Genomic DNA, 20,932 nt, shown 5'->3' with positions numbered 1-20,932 from the left:
CAGCTAACCATGGAAATGTGTACGAGCTGAAATACTGTCTGCTACACAGTAATAGATGTAGAATAATACGTATATTACAATTACAGTAACTTCTTCCATGGTAGAAATTCATAGTAATGTGAAATACAAAAATATACATTTTTTCCTATGTCTTGCAATTTGGTTGCTATAGAATTAATAATTTTGTTTCGATTTCCTCGCGGCACACCAGCGGTCCATTCGCGGCACACCGGTTGGGAAACGCTGGTTTATAGTCATATACACATACCATCGCAGGCACACAAGGCTGTGCATGGAAGGAATAGGCCAGCACATTTACACATATTAGTGCACAGAGATTTGCATCCGCAACGAACAAGTTCTTGGCAGTGCCTGGAAAGTTCTGGTAGCACAGACCATAAAGGTGTATACCCTGAATCTCTTCTTTTCCAGTCCCACTGTTCAGGATCTGGCAAATCAGGTTGTAGCGCAGACCACTGTGACCAAATATATCCTCCTTGCAAAATGACTCTTTTCACATGTTGAAGAAGTGCAGCCTCAGTGGGACGTACATTTTCTAAATGATGACATTTTTTTAGTTACAAGCATTCGACGACAGTCGTTTACATTTTTCAGGTTGCTGGTTCGATCATATAGGTACACGGTGAAACCTTGCATATCGTCTAATTTTAAAGGTGCATGTGAAAGTTCTACAAATGCAGCAGTAATTTCTATATTTGTCCGCCACGCTTCCCAAGCTGTTTTCTTTCCCCGACCTGCAAAGGCAGATACAGTATCGCATCCGGTGAATGCGTGCCAAAACAGGATGCCGTCACAGATTTCTGTCCCTAGTTTCTCTGCGTACTGGCGAATAGGAAGAAAGCGTTTATGCTTACCAACACCATACTCAACCCACAGGTGGGACAGTAGTAGTTTGGGGAAAGCATGCAAAGCCAGGACGACTACATCTGAATCTACCGTTTTGATGATAATGGATTTATGGCCTGCTTTACTGGCATGTTTGGCATGCAGAAGCAACCTCGTATTGGCCTCTTCATGCGTGCACGGTGCTAGTGGACCGTGTATATTTACGTCAAATGTACTTCATATGTCAATACCATTAGTGCAAATAACAGTTTTCTCATTGGGTATTTTAGCCTCGTTCATAGATTCTGCAATTAAGTGAAAAAGACTTTTTTGTTCTTTTCATTCTGCAAAAACAGATTCCAATTTTTTGGGATGGGAGTAGAGTTTGTAATACGAACTCGTGATGCTGACCCTCGTTTCTGTCTCTCTTCACTTTTTAAGCTATCTTGCAAGTAACGATCAAACACCAGATCTACTCTGCTCTTCTCTGAAAGAATGGATGAAATATAAGGATATACTTTCACCTGCAAGTACTCATGAAATGTTTGTGATGGTGACGGCTTCAACATATGGATGAAAGCAGAGCCGTCCAATATCATACATGTAGCAGGTGGAGGGGTAAATTGGGTATCGCCGTATTTTTAAACATGTAACTACATCCGATTTAGTTCCTTTGCGTATGAATCCATCTTCAGAAATTGACGGAGGATATCCCAGATTTTCATGAGCAAAAAAGTCGGATAGATCTCCCTGTCGACTCTGACATGCTATGAAGAGACGAGTGAAGAGAACACAGTCATTTTTTAATATGAATAGCTTACGGTGTTCAGGATTAAGTTTTTTCATTGTCTTGTGACAAAGAGCAAGGTTGTTTTGTTTAAACTGGTTGGTTCAAACAGTGATATACTGCACAGCTGCAACCGTTCCTGTTTAAAACTGTTGTTCTGATCTCTTTCAAGAGTTTCAACAATGTATACCGACTTAACTGAATCATTAAAATTTCACATTAAAATTCGCCTGTTTTCTGTGATATTTAGTCCAATCTGTTTTTATATTTTATAATCTCAAAAAAATCTAGTCAGACATTTTAACAAAAAAAGTGTAGCAGTAATTTGATACAAAATAACCTCAGAATAGTTTTCATTCCACGAAAAAAGAATTTTTTTTATATGTTATAACCAAACCTAACCAGATATATATCCACAAAATAGAACTCTAGAAGTAAATAGCCGAATGCATTCCGCAGATGTCAGGATTCACCTTTTTATTTTCAGAAAAAAAAAATCTATTCAAAAAATGACCGTAATCCAAAAAATTTAACAGCTAAGTTTTCTTTTATTCAGTATCTCACATCACGAACGCTGTTTTACCTCTAGTCGCTTAACCTCCACTTTCTAAAATCTAATCCAACCTAATGTTATCGCTTGTTAGGATCACGCCAGTAACAATGTAAATAAACCACATTTTTAGACCTTCTCATACAGATTGCAAGAAAGTTATTCAGTAGTTGAGTAGGAATTTTTATATATTCTGGTAGCTTAAGCAACGAAGATTCTTGTGATATATAAATCTTCTCTCAACTCTGTTTCTGTTAAACAAAAACTTTATCAACATTTCCTGAATATCAGCATACATCCCAATGAACAGCAGAAAGAAAGGCTGGATATTTAGTTCCACCTTTAAGCTTCTTTCACACATATGTAATACTAAAATACTTTCTTGATGATAAAATATAATTTGATTTTTCAAGACAACAACTCGTTTGTCAGATATAAATAGATTTCGTCACTGCTGCCTAAACATTTGAAACTGTACACTGGGAGGAAACACTTACATGCCTTTGTTATGCTATAATCGGTGTCAGATACAACCATTGGGTGGGTCACGTTTGCATTCCTTTTTTGCTTACAAAATGATAAAGTAAAGTGTGATGGCTGCAGCCGTTTATTCAATACTAACATGAACGGAAACCAGTAGTGTAGCGCATAACTTTAAATGCACATAGCTCCGAGACTATTGATCTCATATACACTAAAAGGATATCAGTAAAGCTGAAGGTTTTGCTAAACGATTTACAATAGCGTTATTGCGATATCTGTTAAACCAAAGCTTCCAGATGGATAAAACCATAAACAAACGCCATAGATTTTTTGTTTTTTAATAAATTTTGGGCCCCTCGTGCGGCCCTGGATGATGTTCAATTAAGACAATATAGAATTTAAATTAAAGGCTTGTTATTTCTCTTGCATTTGAGACTTACTTTGGCTCTGTAGGTCAAGCCGTTTTCACGTAATGGCTATTCCAGCGATAACATACCGTTCTCCAGTGCTCCAGATGTTCCAGCGCCTGGAATTCCAGGAAATTGGCGTCGGATTTTTGGGGTCTACGTCAGAATTTATTTGTTACTATATTAGTAGACTCTGTGCAAAATCTTATGTTCTTATCATAATATGCATGATTGTTATGAATTTTTCCTCTAATCCACTCCACTACAACGGTTAGCGTACAAGAAATTAAAAAAAAAAATCTTTAAAACATTAACTACAATTCAACACATCCAGTTGTGGACGGCAGACAATCTCTTCGCGTGTCGATAGTCAATTGGGACAATTGATGAAGCGGCCACCAGGTGGCAGCACGAACAACCAGTGCAGTCCCCACGCATCTCAGCAAGGACACTTCCTCATACTTGCGGTTCCAGTACTAGGAAGCAGCAGAGCTCCAGCAGCCGGTGCCAAGATAGAGGAGCAGTTGAAACAAGAGGCCACATGCACTCGAAGTGAATCCAAGGCAGGGGAGACCAAAGAAGATGGCCTACCAGCATACGCATTGGACAAACGTATTGTAACATTTCTTTTATCATTTAACCTGTAATCGGAGCCCTCAACTCAAAACTTTCTTTTGTAATCTCAACTCCAATAGTTTTTGTTCATATAAACTTTCTCTCATCAAAAATATTTGTTTCTTTTGCCCTAAATGATTCTTGCGATGTGTTTGACAATGCCTTTTTGCGCAATTACCTATGTGTACTGCTGAGGTAAGTGCACCCTCGTATTCATTAGAATACGACGGTCACACAGTTTCATTTTCTACTGCGAAAAAATTATGGTTAGCAACTGGAAAATCTGTACCGTTAGGAAAAATTTTACTCTGGTTAAACAGCCTACGCAACCGACCAATGCAACGCAGTCACTAGTGATTTTTTTTTTTTTTTTTTTTTATTTTGATGGAGGAAATTTAATTCTTCTTTCTTTAAAAGATTTCTACAAAAAAAAAAAAAAAGTCAATTGTTTCTAGGTATGAACACTATTCATAACTTAATCATGTCATTGAATGTTTCTGTTCATTACTTCGAGTTAGATTTTAGATTATAAGCGTCTATTTACCTGTCTATTTTCCATGTTTTCGTACCTGAATATTCGGTCTCTATGATCGACCTGTTTTGGGAAATTAGCGACTAGAAAATTGTCTAATGTATTACATGATTTCCCAAAGACTACTTGAGGTAAAATAACGAAATTTTCCGTTTTGGTAATGGTAGCATAGATAGTATAGAGGTTCTTTCCTCAAAATAGTTTACGGTACTTCAAAACATAGTGGTCGAAAAATTGTGCCATACAGTCAGTAATAGATTAAAGTAATTTTCATTTTTTCGAGACGAAATTTGTCCGAGACTGCTTTAGCCAAATTAAATAAACTTTTCACAATGGTAGCAGCAAAGCTGCATTCGCTTACCAGTTCAATTTTTAATTCCAAATGTGTACGTAAAATCTCCGATATTAATTTTATTCTTCACATTTAAAGTATTCTTCCGGAAGAAAACAGATTAAAACTTTTAATGACACAAAATATTTTCACCTTATTCAGAATTCTGAAGATATTACTGAACATATTACTATTTTTAACTCTACATGTTGGTTGCACTAAAGTATGGAACAAATGAATGAATTGATGTACAACATACTACCCTTCATGCACAACGTGCTCCACTGCTCGCTACACTTTCTTAAATGTTTCCCCGTGTTTTTATGTGTTTTATCTTGAAAATCTTTGAGTTTTACGTCCCACGGTTATGCCAGTTAGGCTAAAGGAGACGGTGATAATGCGTAATGAATGAAATGGTGGAATGAAGAAAGTGGGAGGAAACGGGAGAACCCCGAGAAAACCCACACACACGGTGTTTGTCCACCACAAAGTTCACATGGCGGGGGCTGGGATCGAATCCAGGACCCCAAGCACCAGAGGTGAACGCTCTACCACTGAGCCACCGCACCAGAGGTGAACGCTCTACCACTATTTTATCTTGAACACGAGACGATACAGAGTGGCAGTTTCAGTAGGTTTCTCTCTGAAGGTGATCTAGATTCCGGACTTTCAGAGCTTATATCTCAGTTTTCATATTCCTTCGTACATGAAAGAGATGCAAGGGCTAAAGTCAGATCAAAGTGATATTCATTTTACATATCTTTCTCCGTCAATTCAACGTGCAGAAACATGTGGAGCACGTTTCCTGTGCTGTTAGTCAGCTCTGTAGTTGTTCCAAACTTTTAAGCTACCATGTATAATGCACACACAATACATAATAGTAATACAGTGGAACATATATGCAAATTTAAGAAAAAATCATATAAGAAACCTTACCAAGGTTTGGTGAATCGCATATCTTTATAATATGAGGCCAATGTTGAAGTGTCTTTGCAAAAAATGGATTTGTAACACCTAGTATCACAGGAGGTGGTGCATGGGACTTCGTTGTGTATTCTTTGAATTCACTGTCATGGATGGTAAAAAAGGGCCGGTAGTCTGCACAATACTGAAGTGGGGCAATCATGCTGAAAAAAGAAAAAAGTATGAATCAACTGAAGCTACATTATTTACAGTTACACCGAAGTTTTCAAAATAAAAACATGGAATATGAAAAACAAAAACAAAAAAAAAAAAAAAAAAAAAACCTGCCGAAGATGTTACATTACAAGATACAAAACAAACATGGGACCAAATGCCGGCTTTCTTTATAAGAAAAAAAAAATGTTCGAAAATGTGAGGAGCTTTCGAGGAAGAACTCGTTGAATAGGTGCTGGTTATTGGCAAAATAAAATTGGAAATCTGTCACCAATTCTTTAATTCGTAAAAGGTAGCTCAGATTAATGAAATACCAATTTCTTCGCAATTGAGAAACTCTGAGGTGTAATTTATTTACTTTTATTATTTATAGACAAATGAACTTAATCAAATATCACTTTACTAATGAATCTTAAGCCACAATACACATAACCGTATCATTAACATTTAAAACTACCCCCTTCTTTAAAAGGAAGTCCTAAACAGGTAGGTCAATTTTCGTAGCCCCAACTGTCTAGTGTCTCCTAATGCGCGAGACTCCCAACACTACCATTAAGACCAGATTGCTCCATTTACCTATCTCTAGTTCAAAAGTGTCTCTGATGCTGCTTGTTGGCGCCTTTCTTCTACAGACTTTTCTTATTTTGCTTGCCATTTTCTAAGTCTCTGACTGTTGTGCTTGTGTTTGGCCTTCTTCTTTAATGCAAATATTCTTTATCATTTTCTTGTGAACCATTTCCCTTATGTTCAACTGTTTCTTTACTGTGTAAGTGTGGTTCCAACTATTATCAAATCTCTCCTATTACCGCAGACGCTGTCATTTTCTGTAGAACTATGCTTAAACCATTTGTTGCCTGTGCATCACCTTCTACTCTCACTGCAACATTACCAGGAACAGAAACTGTCCCATCCTTCTTAAAAACTTATAATAAACCCATCAAAGTATCTTTACTATTTCTAACTCAGACTGTTTGACCTTCAGTTACCAAAGGAATATTATCCTTTTCTTTACATGTAGATTATACCTTATTAGCCTTGTCTGGCAATAGTATACAAATACACGAATGTGATTTAAATGTTAAAGTAAGATGCACTGGAGTACTAGACCCACTAGACAACGGAATATGGAATAAAGTATAATTGATTTCAGATATCCATCCCCTCATCAAAGATTTGTTCACCCGATTAACTTCTTGCAGATACTTATAACAACCTTTTAACGGTTTGAACGACCCTCTCTGCCATACCGTTGCTTTGCGAATGATATAGCGGCGCAAAGAGTTATTTATTTTTTCTAATATCACAATACTAAAGCCGGTTTTGAGGAAATCGCATATTTATTAATTTTCACCCTTATCTTTAGGGGTTGGAAGAAAATTCGAACGCCCCTGGAAGATCATATAAAACTCTTAAGTTTAAAATTTAGTTGAGATACGTTGAACGGTATGTCCTCTAGGTGAGTGTAGATCAGGACGAATAGACTAACAAACATCGAAAAATCACTTTTACGGTATCTATGGGTCATGGAACGTTTAAATCTGTCGAAATTTCAAATTGGATTTTTTTTTCACCATCACCATGCTTTCTTCTCCAATCCAGTGTTCACCTTTAGAACATCTGTGATGGTTGTATTACCATTATATCAAGGAATGGAGAAACTGGTGTGTTACGAATATATAATGGTAATAAAACCGTCACACGTGTTCTAACGGTGGACACTGGATTGTCCAGGCACAACAGAAAGTTCTAGTACAATCCAAATGGTCTTGAGTGAAAGAACACTAATCAAGAGCGAGAGAGTGTATGGCTGTTCAGGGAGCGAACTGGGTAGCGTTGTGGACAATGCATCATTACGGCAAGTCGAAAGTCCCGGGTTCGAATTCCGGTCCAGTCATGCACTTTTTCACTCTGTGTATCATTGGATATGCACCTATAGAGGAATTTTCTTAATATAAAAGACTGTTGTTTTACGATTGTATAAAGCCAATCTTTTGTCACTATGCATACTCAATCCACTGCATCAAATCAATATGCATTTGCTATTTATTTCCTTTTTGAACACAGCCATTGTGTGTGTGTTTAGTCTCGGCATTTAAACATTGTTAAATTTCTAAGCTAAGAAATGAAAAATGATGAACTAAAACACGTAAACAATGAAACAGGATCGCGCTCTTAATACACGATAACAAAACGTACATACTTATTTTCAGATTGCTATTTATTCATTTGAAATTTGTCATAATAATGTTTTTATTACTTTGTATTAACTATTATTTTCTCACATTTGGGTATTTACAAAATTCTATTTTCCAGTAACGAATAATACACCGAAAGTAAACTGAATTCCCACGCCAAACAGCGAGCAGAGAACAGCTTATTCATGAGGAAAATAAAATCGTGCCCCGGAACATTATTTGACGGGTAAAAGAAGTCAATCACTACAAATTGCTAGTTTCACAATAACCGAATGCGCCTTACTGTTATTGATATACAAAAAGCTCGTTGCTTAACATTATACTTTACATTAAATTATTAGTTTAACGTAGCACAAACGAGATAGTAATTACTGAATTAATGATGTAAGAACAAAAGGAATGCGAATAGGGGAATAAATGGGAAAATCCCGAGAACCCCCCCCCCACACACACACATACACGGTGTTTATTTATTACAAAACCAATATCGCACACGTATGGTTTAAACGCAAGAACTTTGGCGCCAGAAGTGAACGCTCTACAGACTACGCTACCGAATTTATGTTTTAGTATCAACATACAAAATATTTCAAACCTGTATAACATTCGAAACATGCTCGATCATTTGGTTTAGTTTCCTTCATTCACTGTAACACGTGATAATGAACCGTCAGCAAGAAAGAACCTGTTTGCTTTCCTAGTTCCAAAATCCAAAAATTTTGGCGAAAAACTTGATAAATAACAACATATGAACATGATGCAGATTTCATTTACGATATTTCTCCCACATTAAACGTATGAAGATGTCAACATTAAAACAGGAGTTGCACAAAATGAAATTTCGTTACTTCCACAGCGTACTGGAAAAAAAATATTATTAATTTACGATAATTTGAACCACAAATTCTAACCGTCCCCTTTTCTTTCATTTCACTCCGAATTCCTAAAGAGACAGGGTTTTGGCAACTTCCAGAACAGTTTTTGTGTCCCTTCTCAAAAGCTGCATTCTAGTTAAATATTTGTATATGTTTTATAAGAAAGAATCTTGCTTTACATCACTGAACATTTCGTATTGGCATTGAAAGAGCATATAAAAATTTAGTTCAAAAAATCACTGAAGAGAGAGAAAATAAAACTTCATTTGAACTCATGTACAGTACCATAAATATTGTTCGCAAATTGTTGCATCACTTTTAATGTCAGAATAATTTTAAAATGAGAATAAAGACAAACAATATATATATATATAAATTTATGAGAGGCATCATCATTAATATATCTTTACAAATGAATAACTATTGATGGAAAATTATTATATATGTAGTTGCAAATTGCATTATAAGCACAAAGTAGAAAACACACTTTGGTATACAGCTATCCCATATTTAAAGATCAAGAGTCCGATGAAATTAGTCCAGCTATTTGCTGAATATTGCATACGCTGATGTGCAACTTTGTGTAGCCATTTTCGTAAACTCACAAGCATTTCTGACATAAAGCTCTTTGGAAATCAAAATACATTACAATGGAAACACAAAAGCTAAAATACAAGTAACCGTATTCCAAAATCCTTTCATTTGCATGGTTAGCTACCTCCGCTTAAAGCAAGACAGGAAACTCCAATAAAACTGAAACTAGTAGGAACGAAAAGGTTGAAATTATGCGAGCGTCAAAAGGGAATTTACCATTGGATCGTTGATCCAACTGTATTTTGTACATGATTCATCAATATGATAATCCCCTACACAAGCAAAAGTAAAATATAATGTGCACAACTACAGAACCTAAGTTTGTTACATATCATTAGTGGAAAACACAGAGAACTTTCTAAGTTCTAAGTTGGCAGTTAAATGCAAGCACACAATCACTTCTGAAATCATCCTAGAATTTTTATTTTAAATGTTTATAATATCTCATTCTTAGCAAATAGAAATTCCTTGACTTTTCCCGGTCATCTCAAATATCTTCACTTTTTCCGGTCATTTCAAATAGTCTGACTTTTCCCGGTTCTCATATATTCCCTGACTTTTCTCGGTTTTCCAGGTTTGTCACCGCCCTATCAGTGTATACATAACCCAAAGAAACCTCGCTAAATGGAACACACTGTACCTCTTTAACCGCGTTATGAAGTACAATCCGTCTCAAAAGTTCTCTAAGCTCCTCGTATCCCACATAAACGCTGCAAAAATCTAATTACGTTTTTTCTTTCTTTTTTTTCCAGTTTTTGTTATATTATAGAAAAATTTACATAGAGGTCACTGGATAGCCTTTATATGGATTATATTTTCAACTGTCAACGTATAAATTAAACATAACAATTTTAAAATTTACCTGACAAGAGCTTGAACCATTTCTGAACACGTTGTAGGTGATGCAGCCATTACGACGATCGGCTCAGCCGTTAGCACAAGCTCCCATAACAAATGAACGTGCGAAAGAACAGGTGCAAAGCAGCGGAAAATATTTACTTCATAGACAGAAGCTAGTACAGTTGGGATTGGAAGTACGGACTGAGTAGTTCGAGATGGCGATCCTGAGGATGGCACTGCTCCTACTTTGTTACTCTGGCTGGGAATTTGAGCCTGAAACGTCAGGAGAAACAACTATTATCAATAGTTTTCATAAGTTTTTGATTAAAAAAAAGGAAAAGAAAAGAAAAAGATAGTAATAATAATTATATTTTTTTGTTATCAGAGGTTATAAGAACTATTACTTCAACTTTCTTAATCTCTAAATCTATAAACCTGAGTTTCCTTGTCTGAGCAAAACTTTTCCATGCCATTTACTATGTTATTTATATTAATTAGTAAGAAAAAAGTCATGTAAAAAAGATGTTTTATAAGATATTTCGATCTTTCATGCATTAAAAGAACTCCTAATTCAGTATCTACCTGACTATTTTAAGTTTTGTACATTTTCAACTTACACTTTAAAACAACACTTTTATCGGCTTACGTCCATTTTCGTTAGCAAAGAAGCAGTTCACTCGCACTGCAATCTAAAGTAAGAATGGATTGATTTAACGTCCCTTTTCAGCACCAAGGCTATGTACGAATATGCCTACTGTCCAAAGTGGTATCAGAATTACCACCCGGGTTTTTATAAGGTAAGTGTCCCCACTGGGGATAGAACCAGAGACCACATGCACAGAAAGCACGCAAGTTAGCTTGTATTATTTTATGTTTCTTATTAAACAAGTGGACACTCTAGAGTAAAGCAAATCAATATTTTTAGAAAGCACCGTAAGTTCAGTTTCAGTTCTTAAACAATTTTCAAAATATCGAGTAATACAAATAACTGGAAAAGAACAGCAACGTTGTATTTACAAATTGCAAATGTAAGGAACTCACACAACCTGCGGCTATAAAGGATGAGCCATAATTGAGGAGTTTGATGCAATAAGGGCGTAAGTCTGAAACATGCAGTTGGAGAAAAACTATGTTGAAAATTTAACTAGTGTTTTTTTCTTTCATAAAACAATGTAATATGCAGCATTTTATTCCGATATTGAACTGAAATGTTACCAGGAGGCTAAACAAGCATGACAAAAGCTACAAATACGTTTGATGCAAAAAGGGTGTAAACTCGCTTACGCCCTTATTACATCAAACTCCTCAATTCAGGATGGGATTGCAAAGGTAATATTTTCCATGAGAATAAAATTAATGTGATTGTTTCTTGTGATTGCCGTGGTAGAAGTATGAGGGAAATGTTCTAATAACCACTTTCCTCTTACTTTGCAGATTGTATGAAGTAGACCTCCAACAAATGTGAGATGGAAAAATTTTTAATAGTTACGCACTGAACGAAAATTATTGAACTATGTTTTGAAAACCAGAGATCAGTTGTCTTAACGTAAAGAGCGTATCGCCCCCAGTTTCGTGTCAGGGATGCACCATCTGAATCAATGACTCATTGTTTGCTTGGATGTTTCAGAGAGCATGCTTCGGTAGTTGAATTGCCACGATTGGGGAGATCACGCTCGGTAATGCATCAATTGAGGAGCGAGTTAATCAGTCAGGGCTTCTTTTATACAGATACATTACAGCACCATAAAAGTGCCACCAAAATTTCGACAGTGACAACAGCAAAACGTATGTAAATTGCTGTTTCCAACTTAGTTTGAGAACTTTTCCTAAACACATAAGAATAATAGTCAATTTACTAACACCTATGCTAATATTTTCTTCCTCCATAGATACTGATTTAAAAACAGAAAGAAAGAAACATATAACATAAACCAGTTCTTGAGAGAGATTATTCAGAAACTTACATAAATAGTACATGACAATGTTACACGAATAAGTATTTAGAGTTTCCTTCTAGTTCCAATCAGGTGAGTGTTGAAAGGCTCGTACAGATTTATTAGATCTCCTTCCCCTTTAAAGTGTATGTTGTCTAAGAAGGTGTATTATAATCCATTAAGTGTAACGATAATAGTGGTTGACCTCCATCATCGCAAAACTTTAGCGAAATCATTATAACGAGATTCATACTTGAATTACTAAAATCACTACATATCTGGTGGGAGCGTGGAGGCTTAAAGGTAATGTGCTCACTGGTGTGAAGAGTACCTAGTTGGATTCCAAACCATGTAAATTTGGCCCGAATAACATCCATAGGCATTTCGGGGATCTCCTGTATTTTGATAGTAGCAACTCTTTCACCGTCGTTTACTTTCATCCTCACTTCTTTGGGTATAATCGTGAAATATTAAACTGGAACAAGATTTAATATCACTACCATTTTAAATATGCTACCTTATACTGTAATACAGTACAGCTACTATCCAAAGCAAAGACTCTCCGTATTAGCTTTCCGAGCAAAACACGTCGCTACACGACCATCCTCAATAAAAAACAAAAATCAGACAATACACTGTAGGAAGCGACTATGTTTCCTTTTAATGGCTCTAATTATACGCTTTATAGTTTCTGTACTCGCCAAAATGATTTGTTACCCGAAACATATCGTCGTCTTTTGTTCGGGAAAGCTACAGGTGCACTTATGTTAAGTCACACCTATGCACGTAAAAATACCTATTTCTCAATTACATATTTGAATATCCGATTTCTTACCTGAAGTACATTACCAAGAAGTGGTAAAGTTACAGTTTCCCCTGGAAATGGTGTAGGCCACTGATCAATATCATGACACGCAGCTTCAATACTAGGTTCTCCATTATCGAAATACTCTGGGGCTATGAGGGCGGTCACCTCGGTAAATAAATTTACAAATGGTAGACGAGAGATCACAACTACACTCTGAAAAAAAAAGCAATGATTAGAAAACAAATAACTTTCTAACGTTAATTAAGTAATTTCGATTATTTATCTCACAGAAAAACCGACAGTTAGAAAGTAAATCTTATACGTCAGGCAGACAAGTGCTAAAAAAAAATATATCCCTCGGTTAGATATAAGAGTTAGTCCATTTGAAGTAACCTAATTTCAGATTAAAATGTTGCTGACAAAATTTATTATTTAAAAAAAAAAAAAATGCACACAAAGTTCTAAACAAGCATTCAGTCTGAAGAATTGAATTTTTCCTGGTGACGTGATTTTAGTAACTCTTCTCGGGTTATCAATCAGGCGAAGTTACTGACATCCGACGTTTCGAATGCAAATATCGCATTCATCGTCAGGGATCGTAATGAAGAGACCGGAGACGTGAGCATGTATATATAGTGACTACTTAGGGGCAGAGCTATGAATGGGGATTTGTGACTGGCTGAGGGAAATGCTGGCTTCTGATTGGCAGTTGTTGTGACTACGTGAAATGGCTTTGTTGAATATGGGTTTTTGTTCCTGAAAAGGGTCGACCAGATAAGGATAGGGCTGAGTTGAAAAACATTGTCTCTATTGAGACTGTTCCTTTCCCGTAAGATGGTAATGGCTTCCTTTATGGTCTGTTCTCTCCCTTTATTGAGATGGACCATAACATTATTATCCCTTTTAGGATTTATGGTAACTTTTTTTTTACCATAGCGTAGTGTTGTCTTTCACAGCTTATTTGGGTCCTATAGCAGGTATTTAAGCCGGGAATTTTTATTAGTTAAGTCAAGGGTGGACCAAAGAACGCCCCAGATGCATTTTGAAACAGGATGGTCAACTTGGCGGCGCCAAGTGGGGGCGGAGAGTCGTGACTTTCTTTTTCTTCTTGAGGCAAATTAAAAAAAAAAAAAAAAAAAAAAAAATTTCATGCCCTTAGTTTCCAAAATATCAGATTGAAACTTTGGGTACGGTTTGTGTTCACCTTTGAGTTTTGAGATTCCTACGTGAAACCCGGCCCGAGCCCGAGGGACGAAATATTCAGAAAAATTTCCAGTTTTTCCCAAATTTCCGGGTTTAGTTGTATGATACGAACATGCGAGTGGTAACGTTGGAAAGGGAGCGTTATACTGAAGAAAATGGCGTTTGAACCATGACTCTAGGCCAAATAGTAATGACGCAGTAACTTTTTAGAATCTCTCTCTCTCTCTCTCTCTCTCTATATATATATATATATATATATATATATATATATATATATATATATATACAAAGTTTGAAATTTTGTACACGCATTGTGTACATAACTACGTAAAAAATTTTCAGATCCCTACGTTAACACAGACTCGGGCCAGAGGGGCGCAAAAATTAAAAAAAAATCGGAAGAACTCCCGGTTTTCCCGTTTCTGGTGTATAATACGGACAAGCGAGTAGTACAGTCCACAGAAAAAAAAACTGCAACGTGAGCATGTAAATTTATTGTGAAACTATGCCTAACAGCACAAGGAATCAACATAACGCTAGGTGGCACAAATCACGTCAGGAGAAACCTCGGCGTCCTCAACTGGACACTTATTTTGGAGCAAAAGACTTCGTCGTTTCACAATAAACTTACAAGCTCATGTTGCAGATTTTTTGTTGCGGACTGTACCTTGGAAAAAATGCTCCATTCTGAAAAGAGGTACGAACCATGATCCTACGATAAATTGTAAGCAAGCAGTAGCTGATTCTCTGAAAATCTAAAATTTACTTCAAAAAGTGGAAATCCTAGAAGGATTATACAAAAATGAAAGTGACCTTGTTTGTGACGGAATCACGGGAAAACGGCTGAACCGACTGAAATGATTTCTTACATATACTTATCACCTACCCCAATTTTTTTTTCTTTTTTTTTTAACGTTACTTTGATTAAAATGCGTATTGTAAGGGGAAATGTGACCACAATTCATGTGAAAAAAATTAATTTATCACTAATCTCTCAATCTGGGAACATTAAAACTTGGTATATAAGCTCCTCATTAAAAGTAAATGGAAACATGCCCAACTGTTTCTGAAAATTTTCGTTTTAAAGGGGGCCAAGCTTTTATATCTATAAAATGTATGTATGTTTCAGCGTAATTCTAACCATTTCCCAAACCGGATACACATATGACTTAAATATCGAAACAGATCTGTTGGGGGTAAGATCTCCAGCATCCATGGGTGAAATTGGAGGGAGTGACATCTAAAAATACTTGAAAATTACCGATGTTAGTGTGGAATCCATAGATTTTACTGTCGCTGAGATAAATATTTTCACTTTCAATGTCACAACGTTTGGGGATATCCTCATACCTCTCAACCTTAATTTATTTCCCGACCTCAAACAAAGATGAAATTTTATACAGGTAGAGAAGTCGGGTGTAAACATTATTCCATGTTATTTTCATATATTTCTATATATTTTTAACTAAGAATAATTTTTGACCATACGGGTAGTGTCTCAACTAGGGATGGCCGGATCCGGATCTCGAATCTCGGATCTGGGTCCGGATATCGGATCTGGATCCGGATCTCGAAACTCGGATCTGGATCTGAAATCAGGATCTCAGATCTTGATTCTTATCCAAACCCACATCCCACCCAAATTGTGATAAACTTTAATATCTAAAATTCGCCGAAAGTAATTTCACGAAGTCCTGACAGTGAAGAACAAAACAGAAAATTAAGAAGAATATTGATAAGTCTTTGTCTCCTTCATTCTACACTGAAGATCAAATGCTTGCCTTACCTAAAGAAAGAAAAAAAAAACTGATTTGATCCGGATGAGAGTTCGAATGTCGAATCTAGGTCCGCCCGGTTCCAGGACCGAGATGCACACCTGGGACTTGGAACATCTGAAACTAGTATACATTTGAATCCGGAATACAAAACTCGAATATTTAAAATTCCTCAAGAGACCTATTTCATTGACAGTTAAGAAAACAAACAGTTAAAACAAGTATTGACTAGTTTTTACATATACGTATTTTATCTTGCTCAGTCTGCTCAAAATATAAAATGTATACCTTACAATTAGATTTAATAATTATTTAGTAAATCACAATATGAGCACCGAGAATAAACTGTGAATTTTGGTGTCTGTTATCTAGATTTGAAATTTCGGATTCATACATAGAATCAGGCTGAAAGATAAATATTTGAGATCTGGAAACCGAAACATGTGGTAGTACCACGATCGTAGTCGTTGTAATGCGAGCGGAAGACACTTGCCCTAATTCCGCATGTACTTTGGGGAACACGAGAAACTAAAAAAAGATAAATATTCTTTTTCAGGGGCAAGTCGCGCTTTAACATGGCTTTTCATGAGTGTTGTGTTCAAATATGAAAACTGTAATGGCGACTTGTTTGAAATAAAGGCCTTTTCATTTTTAACAATCAAGTTAGGTACTTTCACATTGGGGAAAAATTAGCAAGGCGCATTCCACTGATTAGAGTGCTGGTTCTTATAAAAGCTTTCACATTGAATCGGAAGATTTCCTCATGTGGGTATCGGATTGCCACAATTCAGCTTGCTGAATGACGTAGTTTATCAGGTCGGCCAAGATTCTTTTGGACTTAGCCTGCAGACTGCTTCTGGTCTCAATTATTCCCATATAACAAGACTAGCCATATATATAGTTGGTTCGAAATTAGTTAAAATATCACTAATTGACCTTAAGGGGATAATCGCGATTTAAATATTCGTCAATCAGAAGAGATGTGAAAGTTAAGCATTAAAATAAATCCGATAATTTCGGAATGAAGAGATTTATATGCAAGCTAGCAATAAAACTCCTTATGTAACATTTTCAAAGCTAAGATTAACAGTTATTTTCTTGAAGAGGGTTTATGGCAACACAGAATATTATAAATCCCAATTATCATAAGTAGTACCTCTGACAGCCCCGCATTTCACATCACCATCGCCCTTCATCCTGACAAGTGGACAATTCACTTACCCACAGTTAGTGTTGTAAATAGAAAAAAAAAAAAACGGTTCGTATTTTTTCAGAAATGTACGTTTTTTTAGAAAAAAAAACATTGCCTCTCGTTTTTTTTCTAAATTTCGTTTTTTTTTTCAAATAGTCATTTGTAATGCATCTTACGTCTATTTAAGTATGAAATATTTTTATGTAGGTGTAATCACCGTAAAATGCAACATAAATTAAACGCTAGATACTGATACGCTACAAATATTTTACAATTTACATGAATACCATACCTATTAACAATTCGGGTTTCAGCAGTTTTCATCAATATCAACTAAGAAATAAAAGTAGAAATGGAATTTTGTTTTTTCGTGAATGCAGGCCTTTAATAAGTACGAAAATAATGTCACGAACAGTATAAAATTCCAATAATTTGACTAAAGATAAAAACTAATACTAATTTGCCTAATAGTATTTTTCTAAATGTCATATATAAATAATTTGTCGACTAGATATATATGATATGCAGAGCCGGCTCTACCACATATGCAGTGGCGTATTTACGATTTTGTTTCGGGAGAGGCTTTGCTAACTTTCGGGGGCATTTGCCTGAAAATGTGAAAATTCTGCAAGATATTTCATATACTTTACTATAGTAAGATTTCGGGGCGCTTAAGCCCGGAAGCCCCCCTAAATACGCCACTGTATATATGCAACACGTGCATTTGCGTGGAACGGCAAGCTTGGATGGTCCGACAAAGTCTGTTATAAGTATATTATTTAAATTAAATATTTCTTGTTGGAAACAGACTTCATGATGATGATAGTTACATTTACTAAGCTGACCTTTTATTTGAATACAATATTCATAAATTATGTTTAGGTTGCATTAGTTTAAGGCCACATGGACAATGCTAAAGCAAATGGTCGAATAAATCCGAGCACAAATTGCTTGATTGTTGTCAAATGCAAGAATTCAATTCTCGAATATTAGTGAATATCTGTTCCATTTAGTAAGTTATCACAGTTTTGATATGAAAGTAATCTTGTTTTTGTCAAAAGCAAGTTCCTTATCATTGAAGATAGAAACAAGTTTTAAAAAAAAAATGTTAGAAGATGTAGAAGAAAAATCAAGAAATAAATATAAAAGAGCTAGTTGCACTGGAATTGCAAACTGATACATCGAGATTGAAGCTCGATAGTGAATTCTATAAAAAGGATTACCATCTTTCCTCTGCAGGTGTGTTTGCTTTATCTTTCACTATCATAATAGATTAACATTTAAAGAAAAAAAACAGACACAACGAAATTGCATTTTTAGTAAGTATTTAAGCCTTTCTGAGCGCGACTGCACTTACCCTCACCTTTGTTGTTCATGCTGGAGTAGCATACTTAAAATGACTTCTAAGATTTGTTCTTTCTGGAGAAAGGGGGAGGCGACAAATTATGCCATTGCACGAGACGACAAATTGACTAGGACCTGAATATAGGATGACTCAATTTGAAGTAATGCAGGGTGTTTCAAAATTAATACTAGAGTTTTGAAACTTTGTAGTATCTATTACAATTAACTTACAATTATAAATATTATATCAAATGAAAGAGCAACTCAAACAGTTTTGTACGCACGCATGTACATGCGTTGTTTCTTCTGTCTGCTGTTAGAAAGAGCAAATAGCAAAGATGGAGACTAGAGAGCAGAAAGCTTTTTGTTTTAATAAAGACAGGACCTGTACAGTGCAACCGCCTGTGTGAAGAATATTAAGGAGACGCTTGCAACTACGTCTTTATTGTTTGCAGTTGCTACAGGTCTAAAGCCTACAGACTACGGTTTACGTGCCAATTTTGGAAAAAATGAAATGAAATCTTTGAGTTTTACGTCCCACGGTTATGCCGGTTAGGCTAAAGGAGACGGTGATTATGAGAAATGAATGAAATGGTGGAATGAAGAAAGTGGGAGGAAACGGGAGAACCCCGGGAAAACCCACGCACACGGTGTTTGTCCACCACAAAGTTCACTTGGTGGGGGCTGGGATCGAACCCGGGACCCCAAGCATGCCAATTTTGGAAGTGAAATATTATTGCATAACAATGAAGATTTTCTGGATCGTGTCGTCTTCAGTGATAAATCGACTTTTCACCTAAGAGCTAATGTGAACACTCATAATGTTTGCATCTGACCGTCAGCAAATCCTCAGGAGATGGTACAATTGAAACGAAACTCCCCTAAATTGAATGTGTTTTGTGCCATATGGCGGAAAGTTTATGGGCCTTTCTCGCCTATCGACTAGATGTGTGCCGTGTGACGAATGAATCTCACATTGAACACTTGTAGCAAAAACTGTTTGAGGTGCTTTTTTACTTGATGCATTGCTTATAATTGTACGTAAAATGTAATAAGTACTACGAAGACTTAAAACCCCAAAATTTATTTTGAAACACCCTACATTTCTCACCAACAGTGTTGAAACTAAGATGTAAAAAGGAGAGAAAATTTTCCTTATAAAGTTATTGTTTACAACGATATTATTATTAGTCGAGACTATAACTACAACAACAACACGAGTTAGTAGTCAAAAAATGTAATCAAATGTATACTCGGTGGCCCAGGTGGCCAAAGTGGCACACACAGGTGTGTCACTTGTTTAATCCGCTCAAGTGTGGACACTAATTAAGATATCGGGATATTATTCTTGCAAAATGTGGTTGGTTTATAGTTTATCATATTAATTTCTTTTTCTTCTGGTGTCGAATTTCTTTCTCAAATTTCACCCCAGTCAAAAATTCGAGAATTTTCTAATTTCGAATTTCTTTTACTTTTTTTTCCTGTGGCTTCCTTCGTTGTAGAAAGACATCCTTAAGACTTGCCAGGTAGATACCTCGGGTGGATACCTAACTGTTGACATAAATTGGACGGGCCTGCGCGGTGTTGTCATTTAGGAAAATTAAAATTCTCCTATATTTTGGCAAAAAATTAGAAATTTTTGTTTATAAATCCGTACCTGTACGTCCGAGTGCAAGTCAACTTACGCCAATCGAACATTTGTCCTTATTTAACAAACGAAAGTACAGATCGTTACAATGGGGTAATTAGTGGGCGCACGTAAAATTCGTATTTAGGTTCTAGCCCTTGATTTTTCTAGTTTTCCCTTACTTTTCTGTTTACCGTAATATATTTTTGGTAATTAGAAGCTTTGTTCCTTAAATATCGCCATAATACTTGTAGGATATATTAGTGATATACCAATGTTTGATTTAAGATAGTTTGCGTCTGTTTGGTAGCAGTGTTGCCAGCTACAGAATATTTTAATTCCAGATTTTAGGGGGAAATTTTGGAAAAATTATATGTTTTGTCTTTATTATTTCCCTCTTGTTGGCTATATCGGAACAAACGTACCAGTGTCTGGAAGTTTCGTCTTTGCTCTACACAATGCACTATAGAATGTTTCAATAGAAAATTAGGGGAGGTACGGTTGAGGTTTACAGTGGACCTTGTCCTCTAATTGGAAAGATAACTGTGATTTTTTTAAAGGTAGAATGAGATATTTTTAATTGACATGCTTACTTTATTAGATATCGTCACAATACTTGTAGGATATATTAGAGGGATACCAAAGCTTATTTTAAGATAGTTTGTGTGTGTCTGATAATAGTGTTGCTAACTACAACAAATTTTAATTCCAGATTTTAGGGGCGAATTTTGGGAAAAATTCCCTTTTTTATTTCTATTATTTCCTTCTTGTTGGCTACATTCGAACAAATGTACCAGTGTGTAACAGCCTCATTCTTAGCCTACACAGCATACCATAAAAAGTTTTACTAGAATAAT

General features: G+C 35.9%; 1 protein-coding gene across 1 annotated transcript in view; it reads right to left on the bottom strand.

Moving 5' to 3' along the window:
• The window catches only part of LOC145688095 (protein DENND6A), a 107,129-nt gene that overhangs the window by 60,871 nt on the left and 25,326 nt on the right, over window positions 1-20,932 (bottom strand). The window contains exons 3-5 of the mRNA XM_081761829.1: window positions 12,962-13,147; window positions 10,215-10,465; window positions 5,488-5,678 (exon numbers count right to left, since the gene is read on the bottom strand). Of these exons, the coding sequence (XP_081617955.1) occupies window positions 5,488-5,678; window positions 10,215-10,465; window positions 12,962-13,147 (628 nt within the window). The remainder of the gene's footprint in view (window positions 1-5,487; window positions 5,679-10,214; window positions 10,466-12,961; window positions 13,148-20,932) is intronic.

The sequence above is a fragment of the Thermobia domestica genome, chromosome 6 (assembly GCF_964235325.1).
Source record: "Thermobia domestica chromosome 6, izTheDome1.hap1.1, whole genome shotgun sequence".
NCBI lineage: Eukaryota > Metazoa > Arthropoda > Insecta > Zygentoma > Lepismatidae > Thermobia > Thermobia domestica.
The sequence above is the reverse complement of the archived record's forward strand: the minus strand, read 5'-3'. Positions and strand labels throughout refer to the sequence as shown.